This window comes from Gymnoscopelus microlampas (genome assembly GCF_963454915.1).
Source record: "Gymnoscopelus microlampas genome assembly, chromosome: 14".
Lineage (NCBI taxonomy): Eukaryota > Metazoa > Chordata > Actinopteri > Myctophiformes > Myctophidae > Gymnoscopelus > Gymnoscopelus microlampas.
The window spans coordinates 12184544-12211137 of NC_139951.1; the positions used below are offsets into that span (position 1 = coordinate 12184544).

Sequence of the window (26594 nt, forward strand, 5' to 3'; positions counted from 1 at the left end):
AGTACTGTACTTAAGTACAATTTTGAGGTACTTTTACTTTACTGGAGTATTTCCAACTCTCTATACTTTTACTTCTACTCCACTACATCTCAGAGAAAAATATTGTAGTTTGTGATTATTATTACAAGTTACAACACATACATTAACCACTTCAGCCCTATTTAAACGTTGGCTATTGAAAATAGCCAATCTACAAGCTCACAACCGCGTTGTGAGCTTGTAGATCTGCTATTTTCAAAAGATTTTTTTATAAATTGTATATATGATAATTGTGAAACGGGACATTCTGCATAATGATTACTTTTACTTTTGGTACTTTGAGTATATTTTGATGCCAATACTAACTTTTACTCGAGTACATTTTGATAACCAGATTTTCACTTGTAACAGAGTGTTTCTACAATGCAGTATTGATACTTTTACTCAAGCAAAAGCTGTAGATGGCGGTAGTGCGCATACTATGTTTCCCAAACCGGAAGTAAACCCCCAATAGAAGAAGAAGTAGAACAAGGAGGAGCCCGCTGATACCTCTATGCCTCTGATTGGTCGTCTGCTCACAGTTTAAAAAACTCCGCGGCCGAAAAACAGCAACGCTTCAAAATAACAACAAACCGAGACACATTTTCAATGTTTTACTGAAAATTGAACGCGCTTCAACCTTCAAGTGAGTAAAAATAAACATTTAATACAGTTTCACGGTAGTAACGTAACGACGGCGTGTTTGTGTAACGCTACAACCATTTAACACCATGTTTACACACGATGCTACATAGCGTTAGCGGTTAGCTCATTGTGGCTAACATGCTAACCGATATATTCTAACTCTGTGATGCTAACAGGCTAAACAAACACGAACGATAGTTCCTTCAGTTAATTTAACCCGTGGTGGAAAAGGTACGCACGTTTTCAGGTTTAGTAAAGGTAACAACTTTACTTATGGAAATCACACAAATAAAACCAAGAGTAGTGTTGCCATGTCTGTTTATTATAAGCGACTTTGGGCTTGTTTTTCCGTAAAGTTGCTTGTAAATTATTGGTTGTTTTGCGGATTTTTGGTCTCGTTTCTAAAGTGCAGCTGCTTATTTGGGCTTGTTTACTAGATGTTTAAACCAGTGGTTCTCAAACATTTTCATGTGTGGTATCTCCAAATTGTATATGTACCGGTATTTGTCTACAGACACCCCCCTCTATACATATTTTGTGCCAGGGACCCCATACCAGATTTGTGTTAAAATGTTTTGAAAAATATTCAAAATGTTTAGCTTTTTTTCTAGATTTGTTTGAAAATAGCAGATGTACAGTGCAACGCGTTGTGTGCTTGTAGATCAACTATTTTCAGGTAACACTGCAGCGAATTGTTGGACAGTTTTCTTTGGGTTTATGGTTTTAAGTTGTCCCAGGCTTAAAGAGGTCCATTCATTTTCTTTTTATCATGTGACTGTGTGGTGATGGATGGATGGGTTTTATAAATGCTATGCTGTACTTTGTGTATCCGTTTGTACGTAATGTCTTTAGATGTATATGTTGGGGAGCAGTAAACTACATAGTTGAACTACGTACTTTAACAATTCTTTTGCTGGAGCTAGCTGGTAGTTAAACTGCATTTATATTTGTGTAGTCAATCAAGTAGTTCAACTGCTTTTCCCTTTTCTAAAACTAATATTTTTATTTTACCATTGCTGTGTTGTTCCAGAGGCTCCTTTGACAGACAGGACTATTTTTTCAACATTAGGTCTGATGTGTACTTTATTAGCCACCCAGCTGCACTTGTACTTGTATATTGAGTTATTGACACATCAGTCTCAGTTCCATGTAGGGCCGTTCACACTCAGCACACCAACTATATCAAAAAAATTACAATAAATAGTTATAGTTCTAGTGTGCAGTGTGAATCGTGCTTAAGACAAGGGGAAGAGCAGTGTTCCTACTGTACTGTCTGAATAAAGAAAAAGAAGAGAAACTTTCAAGACTACACTATTTAGTTGTGAAGATTGACATCAGATGTTACAAAACTGAAGAAGCCAGATGTGGCATGTTACATTTTTGTAGGCCGTTATATCCTATTTCATATACCACATGCACAGCCTCAAACGGCTAAAACACGTTTAGCTGTGTTGCTCATTCCACAATTGCACGATCCTTACAAGTTATACTTTGTTGTAAAAGTGACTAATATGAAATACAATACCAATTGGTATGATTGACCGAAGTTAAGTTTCCAAACTTTTTGAGTTTATATATGTTTTAGTGGTCTATTAATGTCAAGGCCCTCAAGTCTATTGTGGTTGGTGGTTAATTATTAATATTATTCATTATAATTGTTATTATCTACAGGATGATGGAATCATGTTTCGCTGGAATGCCAGAGAGAGTCGGATCAATCGATATCGACGACCTCCGAAAAGATTTGTTCCATGACTTGGACAACATAGATAAACAGGTGTGTTTGTGTTCATTTGTGACGATGGCAATCATTTGATTTGCTATGATTTCATCACCTTTCTGACTGATATAGATGTTTTTTTTCCTCTGTTATATATGTTTTTCTCATCAGAATTCCAGTGAGGTGGAGAAGGAACATCTTCAGGTTTACCTGAGGATTAGACCCTTCACCTCCTCTGAGAGTGACAAAGGCGAGTCACAGGTAAAACGATTGAACACACACACACACACAACGTATCCATCTAATACACAGAATACGGGTAATTCCAACACGCACAAACACAGTCACACCTATAACGGAAACGTATCTGTTACTTGCAGAGTTACTCAACGAAACGTCATACGCCAGTGAGGCAGTGTGACAAACGGGCATATAGCAGCATTTTGATTATTGTAGGCCTGGGTTCGAATCCCAGTTGGACCTAATACTGACAGATTGCAGTTTTAACATGCTGTATACTTGACTCACCGAGCTACGAAGCCTCAACATAAATTCTCAACCGATCTTCAAGCCCTATCAAAGACATTCTAGACAGCCCTAATGTAACGCACACCTGCGTACACACACACACACACACACACACACACACACACACACACACACACACACACACACACACACACACACACACACACACAGAGAAACAGACTGATGTTGTTGTGTTTCCTCTGCTGCAGGACTGTGTGAAAGTGGAGGGTCTGGACACCGTGGTTTTAAAGGCTCCGACGCTCAACAACAAACAGAGTGAAAAGATCCTCCCTCAAACTGCACAGAGGTTCACCTTTACACAGGTAAGAGGGCGCGCACACACACACACACACAAATGCATCAGAAGCGATTTAGCCAACTCAAGCCAAGACTTCAGGCGTTTGTGTTTCCCATGTTGTCTTGCGGGTTGTGGCCAGTGGCGGCTCTGCTGCTGGCTTTCTGGTGTGGTGTTCATTCCACATGTTAGGAGTGATTGGCTCACTGAGAAAAACCTACAAGCCAAATGGCTGCTAAGTGGGGACAACCACGGTGCCTCTATTCTTATTGGTTGAAGCCTAGTCAGTGTTTGCCAGTGTTGAACTCCCAAGCTTTAGTGACTTCACAGTCACTCTTCAACGCTCCGCAGCGGGATGCTCCACCACTTTGACCCATAAGGGCCATTCACACTAAGCACAATGACAAACACAATGCCGGGCACTGCTATGCCCTATAGTCGTGGACAATATAATTTAGAGTACTTGAGCACGATTTTCTGAATGATGGAAGCCATTCAAAATCCATCTGACATCTGGGATGCAATCTGTTACTCACCCTCGGAAAGTTTTGTTATTACTGTAGGATAACTGTCATTCTCACCTCCTGCAGGTGTGCGTGACATTTTCATGAAAATGTGGGTGACAATGTTGTGTGTTCAGGTGTTCGGACCAGACTGCAGTCAGAAGCAGATGTTTGAGGGGACGGCGCGGCGCCTGGTGAGAGAGTTCCTGGAAGGACGCAACTCACTGGTGTTCACCTACGGTGTCACCAACGCAGGGAAGACCTTCACTTTTGTTGGTCAGTAACACTACAAACGTGAATATCGTTGGCAGAAACCTTATCTCCCTCTTCGAACGTTTTACATTTTTCATAATTTAACGCCCTACTACTACTATTATCCTGTATGCATTCATTATGTCAATGCACAACAGGTAGGTAGTCGCACACAGCTCAGATTCAGGACAAGGGCTGCCTGCCTAAATAAGCCATCACCCACACCATAAACTGCTATCTTCAACTGGAAGTCACCCGTTTTAAGGGGTTTGTGTTTGAAGGCTCTTTCTCACTCGCTCTCTTGCTCTCCCTCTCTTCAGGTCCAGAGAGTGATTTAGGCCTGCTGCCTAGGTCTCTGGCGGTGATCTTCAACAGCATTGAGGGTCGGGTGTTCACGGAGAGCAGTGTGAAACCTCACCGATATAGAGACTTCGTCAGACTAAACAGAGAGCAGCAGGTGAAGGAGAACAATGCCAAGAAACATCTTCTGCGTCTGATGAAAGAGGTGAGGAAGAATGGATGGAGCGATGAGCAAAGTTGTAAATGTATGGATGGATGATAGATATTTGAATGGGTGGATAGCTATTTGAATGGACGATTGGATAGATCTATGAATATAGACATGTATGTGTAGATGGATATTTTGTTTTGATGGATGGCTATTTTTGGCTAGATATTTGGTTACTGGTTAGATGGTTTAATTTGATCATTTAATGTCATGCTTTTAGAGGATTTGAACTATAAACTTGAATATATATATCTTTGAACTATATACTCCTATTCTCCCTCTCTGTAGAGTGACGCGCACAGCGGCGTGTCTTCACTCAGTTCCTCCTGTAGATCCACTTTTCTGGAAGGTTGGTGTGTTTCAACTATTAGTGACAGTGTGCGTGCATGTTTTTGGTGTTACGTTAGTTATGCTTTCCAGATGCACCTTTTCCTGTATGCTAAGTGTATCATTTAGATGACTTGTTATTTAAATGATATGTAGTTCAAAACGTTTACTCATGCACTTTGTATGTCGCTCTGGAAAAGATCTTTAGCCAAATGCCTACATTGATCGTAATTGTCTCTGTGCTCCTTACTGCTGATTGCTTATTGCTTACTTTGTGGGTTGTTACTTTAGTGTAGATAACGCGTGTGTGTGTGTGTGTGTGTGTGTGTATTGCAGGGAGTTCTATGAACAGTGACAGCAGTGTTGCCAGTGGTTCAGCAGCAGATAGCTTCTGTCTGGATGCTGAATTCAACACCAAGTTCTCAGTCTGGGTTTCGTTCTGCGAAATTTACAACGAGAATATTCACGATCTGCTGGAACAAGTAACTATCTATGCATGCTACTGATTAAAAAAACACTGTACATTTAGTGACATCACTAGTACTACTAATATAGTTACTGTATTGCTATCTCTATACTGCTACTGTTGGTACTCCTGCTACTACTGGTATTGTTTCTATTACTATTACTTGTAGTACCCATGGATTAAAGTTCTCAGTTGCCACGATACAATTTCAGTCATTTGGATTCCATAGAAGCCAGCATATCTGCTATGGAAGCAAGCTCACAACTATTTTGGTTATTAGTTATTTAAGATGAAAGAGTATGTGAACTTGTGAAGTGGTAAAACTATTAATGGAATACATAGCAGCAACATACATTTAGAATGATAATGCCTAGAATGATCATTACGTTTTCAGTCTGGTTTTTATTTTGCTTTATTCCATGAGTACCACGGGCTGCAGTGATCATGACATGTACGATTGTCATACAGTACAACGTCTGTGGGGTGGAAATCTCATATTACAAAGTAATGTTACTTTTCAGGATTAAATAAAAAAAATGTCAAAAATAGCAGATCATCAACAAGCTCAAAACTTTCGAGCTTGTAGATCTGCATTTTTTTTAAATATCTTTGTGTGACGCTGTAGTATGATGAAGTAGGGCATCAATTTGACGTAATTTTAAAATATGGAGATGAGTGGTTTCTGCCTGACGGCAACGATAAGTATTTCCAGTCAGTCATGTGTGTTTTGAATGTTTGGTGTCGTTCTTCCAGCTTCCCAGTGGAACCAGGAGAACGGTTCTCCGGCTGTCTCAGGACATTAAGGGGAACTCTTTTGTCAAAGGTAACACAAGTCACCCTGGGTGTGCGTGTTTGTGCTTGTGGGTGTGTCTCTCTTTATGTGAAAGACTGTTTGTGTGTCTGACTGCATGTCTGTGTAAATTAATTTGTGTATCTATTACACGGCCTGGCACATTCTGCATAATCGGTACTTTAAAATTAGCTACTATAAACATATTTTTATGCCAATACCTTATTGTATTTTTACTTTTTTACAAAAATGTTGCTTTTATGTTGTGGTGTGATACTTTTACTTAAGTAAAATAACTTGTTGTATTTCTTCCACCGAAGTGACAAATTGTGTGTAGGGTGGTGATCGATAACGTTGGTTCCCAAAATGTTTTGCTCGAGACCCCCAAAGAAAAATCTTATGTCTCCCTGGGAACCAAACTAGTGAAGACACACGTTGTGATGCGACATATTTTGAGCTTGTAGATCTGCTTATTTCGCTACTTCTCAAGTTTGTTAAATGTGTGGAATTTCTTTGATTTAGTTATTATGATTTTTTTTTTAAATATTTTTTTAAATGTAGGAAACATGAAAAAAAATAAGTTTTATTTACTCGCGACCCACACATGGGTCCTAACCCACTGTTTGGGAAACACTGATCTATATGTATATATGTGTGTTGCAGACCTGCGTTGGGTACAGGTGAGCACTTCAGATGAGGCCTACAGAGTCATGAAGGTCGGCAAGAAGAACCAGAGTATCTCTGCCACCAGACTCAACCATCAGTCCAGCAGGAGGTAACGCCGGCCAATCAGCAGCTAGCGCGATGTGGCACAGCCAATCAGAAGCCGCGCTAATTCACTGACATGCTGCGTTTATCACCGGTGTTATTAACATTGTTTCTTTCTCTGCAGCCACAGCATCTTCTCCATTCGCATCCTCAGAATAGAGGATGGAGTCCCGGTCCCCAGAGTGCACACCGTCAGCGAGTAAGTCTGTGTGTGTGTACTTTTATTGCTATACTTGTAAGGACCAAATGTCCCCAAAGTATAGTATAATTTCAGAAATAGACATTGTGAGGACCATTTTCCTGGTCCTCACAAGAGAAATGGTGGTTAAATATGATTTGGGAAGTTAGACTTCCAATTAGGGACAGGTTAGGTTTAGGATTAGACGGTTAGGTTTAGGATTAGACTGTTAGGTTTAGGATTAGACGGTTAGGTTTAGGGGTTGAGGATTTCTACTTGGTTGAGCGTCAATGTCTCACACCTAAAATAGCCGATGATGCAAAGCTATTCATCATCGGCTATTTCTTTTTGCTACTTTCATCTATTTTCAATGCCGTTGGAATGTCCTCACAAATATAGTAATACAAATGTGTGTTAATCCTACTGTACACAGTGAAATCCTCAGTGTAAATGTAACTGAGAGCATACAAATGTAAGCAATTTTGCATGTCCATATTTCTGTGACCAATTTGTGTGTGTGTGTGTGTGTGTCAGGCTCTCTCTGTGCGATCTAGCAGGCTCTGAGCGTTGTGCTCGGGCCCGGACCGGGGCAGAGAGGCTGAAGGAGGCGGGGAACATCAACACGTCCCTGCTCACTCTGGGGAAGTGCATGAACGCCCTGAGACTCAACCAGCAGAACAAGTACAAGTAAGGCCCAGTTCAAGACGACTTAACGGTCTCTAGAGAAAACGGCAAAATAAAATGTCAGATGTGCCTTCCGTTTAGACCGGCAGCAGCGTTTTTGTGTGTTGAAACCCCCTTCCAGAGTGGAAATATTTGAGAACACGCTGTCCTCACGTCTCCATGTAAGCGGGCAATACGGGGAAACCGCAAAACGTGTGACGTCATGGCTCATGTCGGCTCACGCCGCGTATGCGATTACATTGGTGTAAACAAACAGCTGTGATACGAAGTAGAACTGGAGTGGTTCTACGCATGCGTGACTAGTCTATCTGGCAGCGCGTCACACCGCCACCTGGCATGCGAACGCAACGGCACTTTGTCGTTTTCGGTTCTGATCGTTACCGTGTAAACGTGTGGGTGTGTCAGGGCTGTATTGATATGACTTCAAATCAATATCACCATTATTTCAAACTTGTCTTGATTACGATTAATTTACAATTTTTTCTTTAAATAGTGAAAATACAAGATCTAAAAGCTTGTACATCGGCTGTTTTTAACTATTTTTGTACGCCACCATTGCACAATGAAGTATATAGTACAGGATTGAGTTGTTAATCGGTTTACTTTATTTTATACAAAACATTTTCGTGTTGATTCTTTGATACATTAAGATAAAAGATTAGATAGAACATATTGGCTCTAAATATCGGGTTTGATCATATTTTTGGTTAATTGCCTAGCCTTATATGTGCATGTCAGTCACCAAGCAAAGTACACACAAATAAAATAAAGAGCCTCTCTCCTTACCCTCGTCCAACTCTGTCCATCTCTCTCCCTCTAGGTGCCCGCAGCATGTGCCATTCAGAGAATCCAAGCTCACCCACTTCCTTCAGGGCTACTTCACAGGCGGAGGAAACGCGTGCATGATCGTCAACGCCAGCCCTTGTGCCTCTGCGCACGACGAGACGATCAACGTGCTGAAGTTCTCCGCCATCGCTCAGAAGGTACACACACACACACACACACACACACACACACACACACACACACACACGCGCATACGTGGCTGACAAGAGGTTATTCTGTGAGCGATGGCAGAGAAAGCTTTAACTCAGGACTTTTGCAATGAAAGGAAAGATGTGATGCCGGTCTGTAGGTCTTCTTGACATCAGGTGGGCAAAAGTGCTTTTATTTAGTGGAATGACATACACATTCCTACACACGTGTAATGTACACGCATGTAAAGTACCGTGATAAGCACACATTATCACAGTGCCCCATGAACTACATTTCTCTAGTGAAGTGGTTCTCAAAGTGGGGTCCATGGATCCTTGAATTTAACAGGTCTGTTAAAGGGCCATTCACACCAATAACATTCACACGATGACTATAAATGTCATTTTAAAAAAATGGTTCTAACTCAAATGGATGACAGCACAACTATAATAACTATAGGCAACGATATCGTTTGGATCAGTTTCAGCTTGATTTTTATGAATATTCTAAGGCTAAACTGTCATCACCTCGGGTAGTGTACAACTATCTCACCTCCTTTAAAATAAATAATCGGATGAAGGCTCATAGCTGAGCGTTTGTTTGTGTGCCAATGAATGGAAATGTGAGTAGTTTGTCCTCCATTGATTTGTCATTTTGGATGTGCTACTTTTTTTTCTTCTATTTTTTTATATGTATACTGGATTTTGGATCTAGCACGCCACTGAGAAAACCCATTGTTGATGCGCAACCTCTTTTTCTTATTTGATGAATAATCAGAGTCAGATTATCCATATATCCTATTGCATGCGTCTTTCAGCACTCTGAGATCTGTCTATCCCCTCTCCGTGTGGGCTCTGACCATAGGCTCTGACACAGCTGGACTACCCAGCGCGTTTGGTCTCCCTGTTTACAGAACGTATCGTTACCTCAGTGTGTATGCTCACATAATTATCCCTGTAGTTACTATGCTCAGTGTGAATGGCACTTAACTCTGAGAGTTATGAGGCCTTATAATATATTTTTTTGCTCTAGAGTAATTGTTTTTCTCTGTCCCCCTCTTTTTCTTCTCTTTTTCTTAACTCTGTCTATCCAGGTTGTGTTGTTGAGGCCCGTTCAGCCCTCTGTCGCCACCCAGCGGTCGTCCAGGGAAGTGTCGATGCTCATAGACAACGCGGGTCGGCGAGCGAGGGGGCGGGACAGTACCATGATCGCCTGGGAGAACAGCTGCCTGGAGGATGTCGAGGAAGATGAAGAGGACGAGGAGGAGGAGGAGGAGGACGAGGATGAAGAAGAACAGGAGGACAGTGTGATGGAGGGAACTGTTCTGGAACAAGGAGAGACGACGGCCATGGAGGTTCTTTTGTTTTTCATTATTATTAATAATAGGGGTGCAACAGTGAATAGATCTAATTGATTATAACCAATTCAATCAATACTTCATTCAAATCGATCGATAATCCCTATTTTGGGCATGCCATTATAGGTGAAAGGTTTCTAAAAAAGTTGAATGTAAATAAAATGTACAAGCTCACTTCCGAAGCATCTTCAATAAAACCTTAATGGTCTTGGATATTTCATAAAAGCAACATTTAAAGCCTCTAATTACTTACTAATAACTGGTTGGCTTAATGTAGAACAGCAAAAACATAGGTTTAGATTGATAAAACATTAACACAATTCTATGTATTGTGCTAATTGTTTATGAAACTCCTTTCACACTGTTGACAGTTCTAAAAATCACAGATTAGGACTTTTCAGTTGTGAGATTTTAGCTTTCATCCATGTTAATGTTATTGTTAAACGAATGTGAAATGTGATTAATTTCAGCTTATTGACATCGTTACTGTGTGTGTGTGTGTGTGTGTGTGTGTGTGTGTGTGTGTGTGTGTGTGTGTGTGTGTGTGTGTGTGTGTGTGTGTGTGTGTGTGTGTGTGTGTATATCCAGGTCCAGCAGGTAGACTTATTGGCTCTGGAAACGAGGATCAGAGAGGAGGTGGCTGCGGAGTTCCTGGAGCTCATCAACCAAAGGGAGGACGACTACAAGTAAACGCACACACAATAAATATACCACAATGAGACATATGGGATGTGTAAAAAGATGTGGCACACAGTCAAATTCTTAGTGTTAATTTAACTCTTGAGAGTCGACCCTTGCAGGTCCACTTGATTACATTTGTACACTCTTTCAGGCTGTGATGTCAAATTTGGGCACGGTTTCAGCCCCGATCACACCATTGACTTGCATTATTAAATTATTTGGGAGAAAAAAGGGGTATGGCTTCTCTAAATTCATAAACAAAGTAAGAAACAAATCTGTGTTTGTGTGTGCTGCAGGGAACGCTTGCAGCTGGAGATCCAGATCGTTGAGGAGAGAGCAGAGAAGCGGCTGGAAATCTTTAAAAACCTCGTCAGTAATACCAAGGTAACAACCACCTGGGTCTGTGATGATGTCTGAGGCATTGCCGTGGTGTATGGTTTGGGAAACCCCTGGTCTATGCTATACTCTTTAATTAGTTAATTGCATTACTTAAGTGTGTGCGTGTTTCCAACAGGATGCAGATTTGGAGAATAGCCGCCTTTCCCAAAGTCACGCTGCAGGTACATACACATACACACACACCCACACACCCCTACAGAGTTTGCTGGTAGACAAATGAACAGTGTTTTCAAGTGCCTGTTTCTCTCTATCCCTCTTAAACTGTGTTTTATCTATTTTTTACATATATTTGTTTTTAATGTTTGAACGTATGTGTGTTACATTATGTTTTGTGGTTTGGTCCATAGATTTGGATGAGCTCAGGACACAGATGAAGAGTCTGTCTGAACAGATAAACACACAAAACACAGGTAGGAGACACACACACACACACACACACACACACACACACACACACACACACACACACACACACACACACACACACACACACACACACACACACTTAATGAGGGGGTGAGTGATTTTCCTTTGTTAAAATAAGTGTTAAATAGCTCTATACTGACGGCACTCATTGCTATAGAGTGTTCAGTAACAGGAGTCACCATGTATCTCCAGCTCATTATAATCAGAAAATGCATTTTCAGGCCGGGATACCAATTTTATCCAATCAGTTCCCACAGGATAAACTAGTGCATTTGGAAGTGATGACACAAATAAATGATCAAACAAAATTGGAACTGGAACACACAGAGGCCGATAAATGGGTACACTCTCCTTATTAGCTGAAATTTGGCAACCCACCTCAAAATGTATTTTCTCCTTACTAAAGAGCTGGGGAGACAGGGAGACCCATGTTACTGAACAAACTGTATTATAGCAATGATTAATATCAGAATATGGTGTTTTTTTTACGCAACTTTTTGTTTTCACCCAAAATCACGTACCCTATCTTTTAAACTTAAAGTCCCTACTTTTGTTTATTCTACGGGTCCATTTGGTTCCATTTGTACCACTGAACCATGTAGAACATGTGTCTTATCCTTAATCCTTTAATCCTTTTTCCAGAGCTTGAGGTCATGCGAAACGCAAAGGAAAATAACAGCCTGGAGATCGAGGCTATGCGACTGGAGAAGCAGGTTATTTTGCAGGTATTTTAACTTGTCTCTACTTTGTCTTTTATAATCATACAGAAAATGAATGCAGAAATGAATAAATATGGAAATAAATCAATATAAATTGTTTTAGTAATTTATTGACACATTAATGTATTTATTTACACTTATTTGGTTTTAGTTTGGCAGTTTTGGTTCTCCGTGTTAAGATAAAAAAACATCACACCATCAGGCCAATCAATAGGTTTAATAATCGTATCCAATTTATGCTCATATGTTTTCTGTACTGGAATCTAACCTGCGTTTTCGTTGTGCGTTTGTGTGGGGTCTTTTAGACCGCGGAACAGCAGACACTGAAGGTGTCGGAGTTGATGAACATGTGTCTGGAGAAAGATCAGCGAACGGAACAGCAGACACTGAAGGTGTCGGAGTTGATGAACATGTGTCTGGAGAAAGATCAGCGAATGGACAAACTCCAGGAAGCCTTGGATACTGCTACAAACGAGGTACGTGCAAGTAAATGAATATTACTCAGCCCTTATTTACTCTGGGGGAGAAAGTGTTATTTTTCCCAAATTCTTGAAAATAGCAGATATACGGGAACCTTTGGCTACCAATGCTGCTACTTTCTAGGTGTGCATGACTTACCAAAATCAAAGCAGATTATTCTACCGCTATTGATAACGGATCTCCGAGTATTCGACCACGGCCCATGAAGAAAATAGTATCGAACAAATTGGTAGATTTTCATCAAACTGCCCAGAGATTTAATTTTCAAGCTTACATAATAGGTCATATCTCAGGAACGGAGATTCTATTTCTAACTTTGTCTCCTTTCACATGTTCATCTCCTTTCTCTATCCCATCTCTCTCTCTCTTTCTGTATTTCTCTTCATCAGACTCACTCCATGCAACAGCAGTTGCTGGAGTTGAATAGCTGCCTGCACCTGACTGAGGCCGAGAGGGGAAGTGGACGGCTCACTGGCGGAGGAGCGGAGGGGAGGAGCAGCAAAGACCATGGACCAACGCAGGCCAAAGCAGCAGCCACAGTAGCAACAGGAGGAGAGAAGGAGAAGGAGCAGAAGGAGGGAGGGAGAAAACGGCACGCGGAGGAGTCCATAGGAGGACCGGCCCGGAAGAGAGGTAGAGACGGCGGGAGGAGATCAAGAAGGTGGCGAAAGTGATGAAGATGATGAGTCACTTGGAAGAAGACTTTATGTCTGTCATTCAGTTTTGAAAAAAATCATTCATTACTTATCCTATATCACCTCACATGCAGTGGTTCTCAAACTTTTTGTTTCAAGGATAACTGAGTGTACAAATTGAACTGACCAAATAGACCCTTACGGTCCCACTTGTATACTCTCAGAGTTACAGACCTCCAGGTCAGTTTGCACCCCCCGCTCCCTCAAGGACCCCTGAGGGTCCCTGGACCTCACATTGAGAACCAGTCAGTGCTCTAATGTTTCCCTCAGTGATGTGTATTTGTGACAGGGGAGGAGGAAGTGCTCTCCTGTCATGTAGTGACACATATCTACTCCTCTCTGGGTATGTTGTTTGTATCTTTAAAGATTGACTGAGAGACTCTAGACAATTTATATTTAATACATTTTTTCTAGACTGATCAGAGCTTTTATTCTTTTATTCTATTTTTCCAAACCTATACACGAATCCACAGACGCGCTGCCTGTAGGCAGCCATTGCTGCGGTGTCAACGCTCCGCGGACGCGACACCGCAGCAATGGCCACCTACAGGCAGCTACAGGCAGCGCATCTGTGGATTTTGTCTATATAAAACAAACCCGTGCGCACGTGTTTGCTTGCGAGTGAGTGTTATATTTATGCGGTTGAAAGTGAGCGTAGTGTTGTTCTCCTTGTGGTACTGTTTGTGTTGTGTGTGTGTGTGCAGGTGGCTGGACTTGCGAGGGAGTTAAATGCGGATGTGAGTGTATGTTTTGGGTATATCTGATTTTGCACCTTATTTCATACTTGATTTATTGCTGTGTTTTATTGGCTACTATGCACTTTTATTTTTTTAACTTACTCATCAATCTGTGCTGCTATGACACACTGAAGGATTAATAAAGTGTTGTGTTATCCTATGCTATACAGATCCATTGATTTATTGATAATTGGTTTTATTGTGGTGTTCAGAAGCACTGCTGATAGAGGCTTGGTCATTTAACGTCACCATCAGCTGACTGAGCAGACATTTCTTGGGGTTCACCTCTTGGGTTTGCATATCTTTGAACTGAGGGGTCTCTTTTGGGCTTATTTGGGTGATTGAGATAGAGGGTGGTATACTGCACTGAGGAATAAATCAGCTTCACAAATACAAAAAGCTTTGGCTATTATGAACCAGCTCATTATTCCACCTAGAGGGCAGTGGGTACAAAAATAACGCATATCCTCCGACCTTGGTGCTGAGCCAAACTGCCAAGGCAGTGAAATCGTAGGCGAAGTTGTCACTACTAGTTGTTTGCTGCTGTTGGAGCATTAAAAGTAAGCCGCGAGCCCTTCTTTTGTTTATAAGTGGGTGGAGAGACGATATAGGAAACTGGTTAGGTCACTGGTTCGTCCCTCAGCTCGGCCAGTGTCCCTGAGCAAGACACTTAAACTTTTGAGGTTTCGGTTGGTGTAGTAGTTAGTTACCTTGCCGTGATGTTACTCCAAATATTGCCTTCCCAGTGTTGTTTTGAGTTTATGAACAGGCGTTTGATATGGTTTTGCCGTTGTAATTCTTGGGCTCCAATTTATACATTTGTCAACGATTTTCTTGGGATTCTTCATTTACCTTTTTTAAAGGAGTAGTTCACCCAAAAAAGACTTTCTATCAATTACACACCCCATGAAACATTGAATTCATGGAGATTTGTTTGTTTTTGTCGCATTCCTAAGCCAATAATTTGATAATGAAGATGCTTATGTATCCGGTAATCAAAATTATTGGCTTAGGAATGCGACAAAAACAAAAAGATCTCCAGTTCATTCAATGCTTCATGGAGTGTGTAATTGATAGGAAATTTGTATTTTTTTTGGGGTGAACAACTCCTTTTTAAAGGACTGTTATGAAAAAAACATGTTATAACAACATACAAAATTCTCCTTTGTATTGAAGCCATATCCCAGGGTGACTGATTGATGTACTTTATTTAGTAGGACATGAGAACAACAGTACATGGAAGTACAAATTCACAATACAAGGTCTACTAAACTGGAAGACTCATTAGCACTGAGCTTGTTTAAGAGGAGATCCCCATGCACACAAATCATGATGACATATAAGAGACAGACAGATAAACACTCTACTCTAGAGAATGTCATACAATCAGCTTACAGGTTACTGGTATGAAGAGTGAAAAGAAATGTACAAGAGAAAAAAAAGACTTAGACAGGGGCCATTTTCCAATTGCAGCCTCCTGAAGGTGTATCTTTAGGGCAGTTTTGAAAGTGAGTAGGGTTTTGCACTCCTTTACTCCTTTTGGTAGGGCGTTCCACATTTTAGATGAATACCATGAGACTGAGTTCATTCCCTTTGTTGAGCCAAATCTGCGTTGAACATGATTTGACTGGGTGAGTAAATGATAGAAAAAGTCATAAGAACTACCCGCACTACTCCTTTTGAGCACAAGGTCTTCTGTCTGTCTCACTGTGTTGGTTGGCTCTCAGTAGTCTCTTCAGTATTAAAGGTTTCTTGACGTTCAGTTTTACCACACATTAAAAGTCTTTGTCATGGTCCTTCAAACGTGTATAGAAAGTTTTAACAAAAAATTCCACTCCATTGATCCATGGCAGGTGTTTTTCTCTCACATTTCTAAAGCCTTTTCATCTGCAATGAAAAAATAAATCTTTGCCTGCGGGTGTCGCTGGTGAGGGATTTTGCCTGTCAATCATCGCCTCTGCTCCGCCCCCCAAAGGAAAGGATAGGGGAGGGGTGAGGAGGAGAGTGGGCGGGATTAATCGACAGTGACCTCACTGTCGAAGGGCCAAGCTCAGATTACTTTTCAGCCTAATTATTCAGAAAACCCCCGACCACAGAAAATCCACTGAATGTTCAAAGTTCTGATTTTTTTGGGTGTAATTGAGGTCATAAAACCCCCCAAAAAACATAAAAAAAGTGAAAATGAATGTCATATAACCTTTAAAAGTGAAAGAAAGTTTCTCTTCTTCAATCTCTACGTTTATGTTACTATTTACAAGTTGTCACTCTTTGCTGTTTTTTTTTTTTTTCAATTAAAGGTTGAGGGTATTTCTGGAACTGGTTCTTCCATCTCGCCTCGTTTTTCTCTTTTCTCCTCGCTTGTCCTCTTCTCATGTTAGGGCTGCCACTATCGATTACTTTATTCATGAATTCATCTCTCTCTCTCCTTTCCCCGCTCTTCTTCCAGTCCTCCTAGAAGACGAGATCTGGAGGCTTCAGGAGGAGAATGAAGGCAAAGAGCAAACGATCGTCCAGCTGACGGAGGAGGCGAGGGTGAACAGCGAGAGGGAGCAGGAGGAGAGGAGAGCCAGAGGGGAGGAGGTGGAGGAGCTGAAGAAGGAGAGATCGTCGCTGGAGCGGCGGGTGGAGGACCTGACGGGTAGGAGAAATGTTTCCTTCTAGCCCGTCTCTCTCTTTCCATTTGTCTTTTAGGGCTGCAACTATTGTTGTCTGTCGGGCAGAAACCTTATTCTAACTTTTTGTGTTTTTTTGTTGTAAATTAATGCTCTACTTGGTCATACTACAGCGTCACACAAAAAGTATGAAAAGTAGCAGATCCACAAGCTCGTTTTGAGCTTGTAGATCTGTTACTTTTACATTTGAATCCTGAAAAGTCAGTTTTGGACATATGAGGTTTCCACCCGACAAACGATATGTTCTATTGATTACTTTTTCAATTAAATAATTGAGAAGTGCTTTTGTTTTTACCTATAATTGTCTTTTTTTTAAACAAATTGAGTAATCACTTCCCTGTTTTCTGTTTGTCGCTCAACGATGTCATGCAAAAATAGTGAAAAAGCTCAAGATGACATGCCCAAAATGGGGTCGATTATTTTATTCACTTTTTTCTATAATTGGTTAAACCGATTAGTTTGATTAACTGTCGCAACCCTAGTGTCTTTCTGTCATCTTTTCCCTTCTGTCTTTCTGTTTATTCATCCAGAAAAGGTTTGCAGAGAAAGTCACTTTGTTGTTTTTCTCTCTCTGTTTTTTTTGTGTCTCTCTCTTTGTGTTTGTCCACGTGTCTCTCTGTCCATCCGTCCGTGTGTCTCCTAGCTGACGTAACGGAGCACAGTTCAGACTATGAGAATTTGATGTTGTTGTTGGAGAGCGAACAGAGAGAGACCGCCCGACTCAACAAGGAGAACAAAGCTCTAGTCAACGGCATCTTTCAACTCCAGTCTACTGGACAAGCACACCAAGACCAGGTAACTTAAACCAGTGGTTCTCTCAACCCTTGGGTCGGGACCCCTCTTTTTTTGGGGGTTGGGGGTGCCCAGCTGATAGTAAAGTGACAATTTCACTTTTTAATTCCAAAGAAATTAAATGAAAAGACCATTACTGCATCAAAAGTAACCGACAAACTATACAATAGAAGCAGCGACCCCCACTACTCACAGACCACCTTTTGCAGACCCGTGGTCTACTGTACAAACAGATAGGAACCAGCAGGTTAGTGTACATCATGTAAGGTGATATTTCTGACCAGGTGTTTGTTTACTGCTGTTCCAGGTGAGCAGTTTACAGAGCCAACTCAGAGAGCAGACTGACAGGGCTAACGGCTTGTCAGAACAGCTAGACGCCGCCAAGGCCCGCCTCCAGGACCTGGAGGGCCAATCAGACGAGAAGATGAGGACCATTGACAGTCTGAGGCAGGAAGTGGCGTGTCTGACACAGGCTGCAGTTGGCCTCAGACAGGAAGTCAAGGTAAAGTTTAGTTTCACAGGTTTATAATTCTATTGCGATTGATTGAGTCTAATTTCCTGTAGGCTATTATATTGACTGGCCTTGAATTGTAAGGATCGACGCATTGATTGTCTGTATATTGATGGTTGCGTTTCAGGCATCTGAGGATGCGGAGCAGAGTAGCAGTGCGTTCAGATCTGCCATAGAGCGACTGCAGACAGAATGCCAGGGGGCGCTAGAGAGATCTGCACAGAAGAGCCAACAAATTGAAGAGCTACAGAAACACATCACACAACTCGCCACACAGCTGACTGACAGGTAGGAACGACGGATGGCCCCCACTATTCACTAGCTAGCGGAATAGAAATTGATTCCCGTTAACGGATGTCTGAATACCCAGGGCAATTAAAAAAAGGAAACATTCAGGCAAGTGAAACCTGTCTAGACTAGTTGGCCATGTGGCCTAGCAGATGAGATGTTTTGTTATGGTAGTCGATATAGCGCTTCAAAGCACTTTACAGTGTGCATTACATTCTCACACACCGACGGGGAAGGAAACCATGCAAGGCACAACCTGCTCATCGGAAGCAGTTGGGGTTTCAGTGTCTTGCTCAAGGACAGTGGCTCAGGGGTAGAGCTCAGGGGCGGCAGTGGCTCAGGGGTAGAGTGGCCGGGTAGAGTGAGCTGGAAAACCGCAAGGTTCCCAGTTCGATCCCGGGCTGGGGCGCTCCCCTAGAGTTAGTGTCGAAGTGTCCTTGAGCAAGACGCTGAACCCCTAATTGCTCCCGATGAGCAGGTTGGTGCCTTGCATGGTTTCCTCCGCCATCGGTGTATGAATGTGTGTGTGAATGGGTTAATGGCACAATCAATGTAAAGCGCTTCGGATAGAAGCGCTATATAAATGCACCATTTACCATTTTAACACCAACTCAGGGGGGGAGCCCGGAATCGAACTGAGAACTTTCCATTTCCCAAGCGGCTGCTCTTCCTCCTGAGCCAATGTTGCCATTTTCATTCTTAATTTCTCATCAGTTCTGGGCCGCCTCTGTCTGCCTTTTCTGAACATCTCTCTGCCTGAGCAGGACTCTAGACTGCAACCAAATGTGACGGTTAAAACTCGACCTGATCGCATTTGTCTAAGTGCATGATGATTAATTGATTATAATAATCAATTATTATTAATTAGGCAGGTATCCCTGCTGCATGTTCATCAGTGTGTGTGTGTGTGTGTGTGTGTGTGTGTGTGTGTGTGTGTGTGTGTTCGTTGGCATCACAATCCTGTTCTTCAGGATTCTTGTTTGATTCATTAATTTATAGGTGATGTTAGATGGGTAGACTATATCGATATGGATGTATGATAAATAGACTGGCTATAAAACACTTATGTCTAACTCTTATCTCACCCTCTCCTCTGTCCCCCTTTCCTCTTCTCTCTTCATCACTCCTCCTTTCTCCTCCAGTGAGACAGTGTCTCTCCAGTTGAGAGAGGAGCTCTCCGGTCATAAAGCAGATTCTTCCACTCAGCTCCAGGCCTTGCAGTCAGAGAAGAGCCTCCTGGCGCAGCAAGCAGAAAGCCTCCTGATGCAGGTGAAGGCCTCCGAGGAGAGCTGCGCCAGGGGAACCGTGCTGGAACAGAGGCTGTCTGAGAGTGAGGCCCAGTGTGCAGCTCTGCGAGAGAGGCTAGAGGAGATGGCGAGGGCAGAGGAAGAGATGAAGACGGCATGTGAGAGGGCATCAGAAGGTAACGCATTGTTAACAGCAGTCCTGCCCCTGATTTACAAGCTCAAAATGCGGCCGACGTGAGCTTTTAGATCTATTTTCACATGGGGTCCGGGGGGTATGCGACCCCTAGGGGGTCCTCAGAGTTACTACAGGGGGTCCGCCAAATCTTTGTGTGATATGATTTTTTTTTTTACCTTAACCACTTGAACCTTAGCATCCCTTTTCTGAGGATAACTTTAGCCAAAAATAGCAGATCTACAAGCTCACAACGCCTCGCGCTGCGAGGCGTTGTGAGCTTGTAGATCTGCTATTTTTTGCAAAGAGGTATAGGTGTAGAGGGAAAAAAGTAAACAAAAAAAGTTGAACCTGAAACACAATTTTATACAATATAGAGTAGGTGGTCCCTGCTTCATCTCTCTCAGCTAGGGGGTCCTTGGCCTGAAAACGTTGAAGACCCCTGCGATAGACCAACCCAATTGAAAGTCAAGGATACAAATCTCTAGTCTAGGTTGACTTATTATTTTTAAAGGAGAGATTAACATTTGACAAATCAACCAAAACTCAAGACTGTCACAGAGACCAATGACATTTTTGATGCCCAACTGAAAATGAAATTGATAAAACCAGAACATGTCCATTGTCAGTAATTATTACAACTTTAGTATTTATGATAATAAAGCAGCCTCTCTCTCTCTCTCTCTCTCTCTCTCTCTCACACACAGAACTGGCCCGTATGAAGGCCTCCTCCCTGCAGGAGGCGGAGAAAGGCGTGACCGCGGTGGAGGAGCTGCAGGAGGCGGAGGAAGGCGTGACAGTGGTGGTGGAGGAGGTGCAGGAGGCGGAGAAAGGCGTGACAGTGGTGGAGGAGCTGAAGGAGGAGATGAGGAGGAACCGGGAGTTGGAGGGGAAGATGAAGAGGGAGATGGAGAGACTCCAGCAGTTGAACGGAGAGGACATTCTGTCACTACAACGCACACAGGTTAGACCACTGGTCTGTGTGTGTGTGTGTGTGCGCACGGCGCTCTCATGTGTAGAGGGGTGTGTGTGTGTCTAGAAAGGGGTGTGTGTGCATGCATGCAAATGGAGGGAGCTGTGTGGGTCCTTTTAAAAATGATAATATTTGAAACGGTGGAAATAGCCAATCTACAAGCTCACATCGCGAGACGTTGTGAGGTTGTAGTCAGATCTGCTATTTTCTCTACTTTTGTGCGACACTCTTGTGTGATGAAGGTAGAGCATTCAATTACGAAAAAACATAAAAAGTTGAAATATTTAGATTTAGAGGTTTCTGCCTGACAGCGACGATATACAAAATACGTTTGTTTCAAAGTGAAGACTCAGATTCAAATACAGCTGGAAGGTGGGTTTCACAACCAAGTTGGATATTGTTTGTCAAACTCCAAGGCATTGTCAGAAGTTTGTAACATGGTCTGATATAGTTGGATAGCTGCTCAAGGTTCTGGGTTATGATGTGGGTGGAAGCTGAGACACCAAACATTATGATCTGTTTTGTTTTCATTTAAGCGTGTGTGTGTGTGTGTGTGTGTGTGTGTGTGTGTGTGTGCGTTTGTGGTGATATTTGTGTTTAGTTGAAGCTAGTTGGCCTATGCGTAATTGGTTTGTCCAGCAGGGGTCTGAGCATCAGTAAACAGACTTGCTTTAATAGGATTTTGAATATTTCAATGTCCTTTATTTAAGAGAGTTATGATTTTAAGAGAGTTTAACGATGCAATCTTCTAACACTCTTTTTGACCTCTTGAAAAGTCTTCAATAAAATGTAACACGTTGAAACGTCTTGGCTCTGACCGTGTGTGTGTGTGTGTGTGTGTGTGTGTGTGTGTGTGTGTGTAGCTGTCTCCTCTCCAGCCCAACACACTGAGGAGAGGTAGTAGAAGAGGAGAGAACAGCTCCACCAAGACCACGAGCAGAAAGAGGAGTACAAATATGCAGGTAGGATGGAGGGATGAGAGACGGTTTCATTTACAACCATTTTTCACTTCAAAAATGTTCCTCTTACATTTTGTGTGTGTGTTTGTGTGTGTGTGTTAGGACATGGGACAGAGTGAAAATAAGAGACCTCGTCAGAGAGCAAACGGCAGAGCTGTCGTCTTACAGGTGACAAATATATAGTATATTTGTACTGTTATTTACTACAATATACTAGAGTATATTCTACAATAGAATATACTACACTAATAGTATACTCTAGTAGACTAGACAATAGAACATTACTGTAATTATATACTAGACCAGTGGTTCACATTTTTGTCTAAGGTCTTTTGATTTGATTTATTTGAAAAGCCAAAACCACATGGTCACCGCAGTTCGAGCATTACGCAAGAAAGTCCTGAGACTTATTTCCAAATGGAAGTAGGTCACCCCTGTAAATAACCTTTTCATCCACGGCACCCCTGAATGACATTGTTCTTTTTTTTTATTTATCTTAATGCATCTTAGGGGTATGTACTGTAATATGACATAATGTCACGAGGAAAACTTGAGAGTATCAGTTTCCATTAGGACAGATTGAAAATTACTTTATACTTCCCAGCATCCCTATTCTGGGAGGAACATTCACCAAAAATAGCCTATATACAAGCTCACAACGTTTAGTTTATTGCACATTTAAAAGAAATGACATGATAAAAACAAAACAGAATGGAAAAAGCATTGTTTTATATGGAAAGGAAAAAAAAAATCAAAATCAAAACATGTCGCAACGTGACACGTAGATCGGATATTTTTGGCAAAGAGATTTGGTGTAGATTGAAAAGGAACGCACCAAGGCCAGTGCAACTCACGTCCGTTTTACTAAGTATAGAGGGTTAAACTGAAGTGATATTGGTAAGTTCCAAATATTATCAAAGTATTCTGCGACACCCCTGAACTTGCATCACGGCACCCTAGGCTGCCATGGTACCCACTTTGAGAAACCATGCACTAGACTATTATATACTGCATAATCTAATAGTAGTTGCAGTATAGTAGTATAGTATCACTCTTTCGTCACTGTTGTGAAACTTGAGATAGCACTAAGTATGCAACCGACTCACTCTCTCTCTGTCTCCATCACCTCTTCAGTCTCCTTTGTCAGCAAGAAGAGATGGAGCTCTGCAAATGATAGGGGATATCATCCATAACTCTCCTACCATACTGGGCAGCAAAGGTGAGTGTCTTTGTGTTTTCCTCTACTTCCATTTTCAGTACTGTATGATTATGTATGTTATAAATCAGTGATTCTCAACCTTTTTCATTCCAAGGACTCGCAGTTTGATTTGAATTGGGCCCCAAAACCCCCATTTGACATTGTTTTTATATCCGAGACACCAGTCTATACTGTAAAATCCTCAATGTTTATTTCTAAGTGTGCAACAATCATAAAACGTATAAGATACAAATAAAAATAAATAAAAAATAGCAGTCTGCAAGCTCACAATGCGATTTGTTGTAAGGTTGTAGTATATATATACAAACACACTTCTCAATTATTCCATTTTGATCAAACTGAGCCATGTGCTATACTGTGCTAGTATAATACAGAACGTTTATGTTTTACTGGCTGCATTCGTTAAACAGTTAACTGAGAGGTAGTACAGTATCAGTTTGTTGGAATAAAAATCTATATATATTTTTTTAAACAAATTTAAATGAAAAAATGAAAAGAATGTGCATCCGTTATAAAGTGTTTGGTTTGATTTACATGTAGAATGAGTTTGGAATATCAGTTTGTATGGAGAAAATCTCCTTTCCCCTCAATGGGTCTCTTTGCCTCTTATCTCTCCAGCCAAGACCATCATGAGTCTGATGAGTGGGCGATCCACGGACGTGGAGCAGCCAGTCGCCACGGAGACCAAACCCAAACGAGCCAGGAGGAGGTTGTACAAGAAGGACATCTCATCCCCGCTCATGACCATGTCTCCCGTCACGGTCAGTTATGTACATTGTGTGTGTTGTGTATATGGAAGGAGTCGTACTTCACATATCTTATCTCCATATTCTAACTTTTTGTGTTTTCTCTTAAATTAATGCCCTGCTTGATCATACTACAGCGTCACTCAAAAGTAGCAGATCCACAAGCTCTACGATACAAAGCGACTCATTTTGTGCTTATAGATCTACTACTTTTGATGCTTTTGAATCCTGAAAAGTAACAGTTTTGGTTTTTGGACATATGAGGTTTCCACTATATCCATGGTGCAGTCATGAGGTTAACCACTTAGAACCTGGCATCCCTATTTTAGGCAAATTCTTTCAATTTCTATCTACAATAGAGAAGAAAAACGTTGCATCTCAGCATGTTTTTTTTTTTATTATGTGGCATTTAGTGGTTATTGTAAGCAGGCTACGTGCAGGACATTTGTGTAAAAGATTGACATCTAAAAGTTATGAGTAACATTTCATCGCTTCAGCTTGGAGTTCTTGGATGGGACACAGGAAATCCTGACTTGTGTTTGGTTTGTCCGTTTGGTCTTTCCATACAGGCGAGTGTAGGAGAGCAGGACGAGAAGGAGAGCGACCACCTCATCATCACCAGAAAACTCCGCTCCAGGACCACCAGGAAATGATGTCTCCGATCCGGGATAGATTGTACAAGTCTGTACAAGAACTCTAGGAAAATGCCCCCCCCCCACCCCCAAACACACACACACGTTTGTATATACATATTTTTATAAATACCATTTTAATTTTTTTTAAATGTGTTTTTTTAACCACTTGACCCCTAGGGGGTGGGGCAAACTTTTGGAAAAAAAGCTCACAAAGCTTAGCGCTGCAATGCATTGTGAACTTATAGATCTGAGATTCCCGGTGTGCGACACTGGTGCGACTGGTGCGCAACAAAGTATAAATCACGCAGAACTCCAATCCTAACCTGAATCATTTCCTAATTGTAACCCTAATTCTAAAAATGTTTAGAATTAGGGTGTCTCCTGTGAGGAACAGGAGACTGGTCCTCACGCCCTTTGTGGCAGCGGTGGCCTAGTGGTTAGAGGGGCGGCCTTGATACCGGAAGGTCCCTAGTTCGATTCCCCAATTCATCACATCAATCATGAATCACCGCTGAATAGCCCTTGAGCAAGGCTTCCATGCAGGGTCCGGCTGGAAACAAGTTTCGTACTTAGTCCGACACCCTGGGTAAACAACAAACTTTGCTTTACTTTGCTTTACAATGTCTTATTTCTCAAATTCTGCTATATACTGTACTTGTGTGCACAACGAAGCCACACTGTATGGGTCAAGCATTTAAGGATTTGATGTCGAGGGACTGTTCTCGCCGACAGTCTGATCACGTCATGCGTTGCCGTTCTCAGTCACCTGAGTTGCTCTGCTGTCTCTCCTTGCATATCACACCAGCATCACAATGTGATGGCCAGCTCAACTAGCCAGGTCAGCAGTCTTTGTGACTGAAGCTCGTGCCATCCTTGTTTCAATAACAAACTCTTTCATAGTCACTTAACCACTTAAACCCCAGCATCCGTATTGTGGGGAAAGCTTTTGCTGAAAATAGGCGATCGATAAGCTCGCAGCGCGTCGCAAAAACTGAAAATACATTAGCATAGAGCCCTGAGGGACACCGCTCAACGTGTGTGCATGCGGACATACAAGGCATGCTTGGATTTGGTTTCCATTCTGCCTTTACACAGCTATGTAAGTATGTAAATAATTGTTTTGACTTTTTTGTGTGATTTATACAATATGGTATTGTGATTTTTATAGTGCATGTTCTCTTTTTTATATCTGCATTATGTTCTTAGAGAAAACGATGTCACGACATTTTGTCCGATCTAGAGATTACCTCTCTACATATTGTCATCTGTGTAATAAACACAACGATGACTGGTCAATTTGTTTCAAATTCTGAATAAAGTCACACAATGTATACATGGCTTAATGTTTTATTTTTGTTTTTCTTTAAAAAAAACGTTTTAGTGTGGCCCCTGGGGTTGGGGAGGGAGGTTAAAGTATATTGTAAAAAATGCTTTTATTCCCCATTTTGGGCACGTCATTAATTTGTCAAATGGTTGACAAGTTTTGAAACTAGCAGATATACAAGCTCACAAGCTTGTAGATGGGCTATTTTCAGGTTTGTTTTTAAACCATTTTGCAGTAGGGGGCCTCAGCTAGAGGCTATGGCTATTTGGGGGTCATGGCATGGAAATGTTTGGGAAGCGCTGTACTTATGGTTGACCAGATGTGACACACTATTTTGCCCTCCAGAACCAGTCAGCAGAAACTATTTTACTAGAACCAGACACTGATTTTAAAGAACCACACTTAATGTTAGTTTCTCTCTTTTGTTCCTTTTTAATGCAGAAATATCATTTAAAAGTTTACAAAAACATGACAATAAAATAGGAAATACCCACCCACCCAAGAAAAGGTGATAAAAATGTCTTATTTTTTTTATTAAATTTGGCACAAGGATGCAATGGTGGTAGATAGAAATTGAGAGGCACACCATTGCCTGTCTAGACTGAGGTTTGTTGTGAAACTGCGCCACTGTGTGGTCATAGTGAACACTGCTGGTGAAAATTCCATTATGTACTGTGACAGCGTTGTGCCCAGAGTGTCTACTGTAATCAGACAGGTGTTCACTCCAGCCCAGCATTATATCAGATAATATAAAGGGGTGTAAAAAGGTTGAAGCTCTATATTATGATAGTAATCACTGCTAGTGTTCAGTAACAGGGGTCTCTTCAGCCCTTAAGTAAACAAGAAATACATTGTCGTCTCGGGTACCAATTTGATCAAATCAGAAATGCACAAGATTATTAATC

The 26594-nt window shown here is 41.6% G+C and overlaps 1 protein-coding gene across 3 annotated transcripts; it reads left to right on the plus strand.

Annotated features, from left to right (window-relative positions):
* The first annotated feature begins 561 nt into the window (after positions 1 to 561).
* LOC311060311 (uncharacterized protein) lies at positions 562 to 25678 on the plus strand. Of its 3 annotated transcripts, none has more exons than XM_084078450.1 (32): positions 562 to 664; positions 2335 to 2440; positions 2555 to 2644; positions 3121 to 3234; positions 3847 to 3985; positions 4282 to 4466; positions 4758 to 4818; positions 5133 to 5278; positions 6016 to 6085; positions 6716 to 6827; positions 6945 to 7019; positions 7533 to 7685; positions 8503 to 8665; positions 9751 to 10011; positions 10603 to 10700; positions 10992 to 11079; positions 11210 to 11255; positions 11442 to 11504; positions 12163 to 12245; positions 12545 to 12715; positions 13109 to 13352; positions 16598 to 16789; positions 17467 to 17618; positions 17923 to 18117; positions 18254 to 18414; positions 19557 to 19837; positions 20541 to 20797; positions 21670 to 21768; positions 21868 to 21933; positions 22900 to 22984; positions 23603 to 23745; positions 24300 to 25678. In XM_084078450.1, the coding sequence occupies exons 2-32, from the start codon at positions 2336 to 2338 to the stop codon at positions 24381 to 24383; spliced, it is 4182 nt and encodes a 1393-aa protein (XP_083934576.1). In that variant the 5' UTR covers positions 562 to 664; position 2335; the 3' UTR covers positions 24384 to 25678. The 3 variants fall into 3 exon arrangements, with proteins under 3 accessions (XP_083934576.1, XP_083934577.1, XP_083934578.1); XM_084078451.1 differs by having other exon boundaries at positions 12608 to 12715; XM_084078452.1 differs by having other exon boundaries at positions 12650 to 12715.
* The last annotated feature ends 916 nt before the right edge of the window (positions 25679 to 26594 follow it).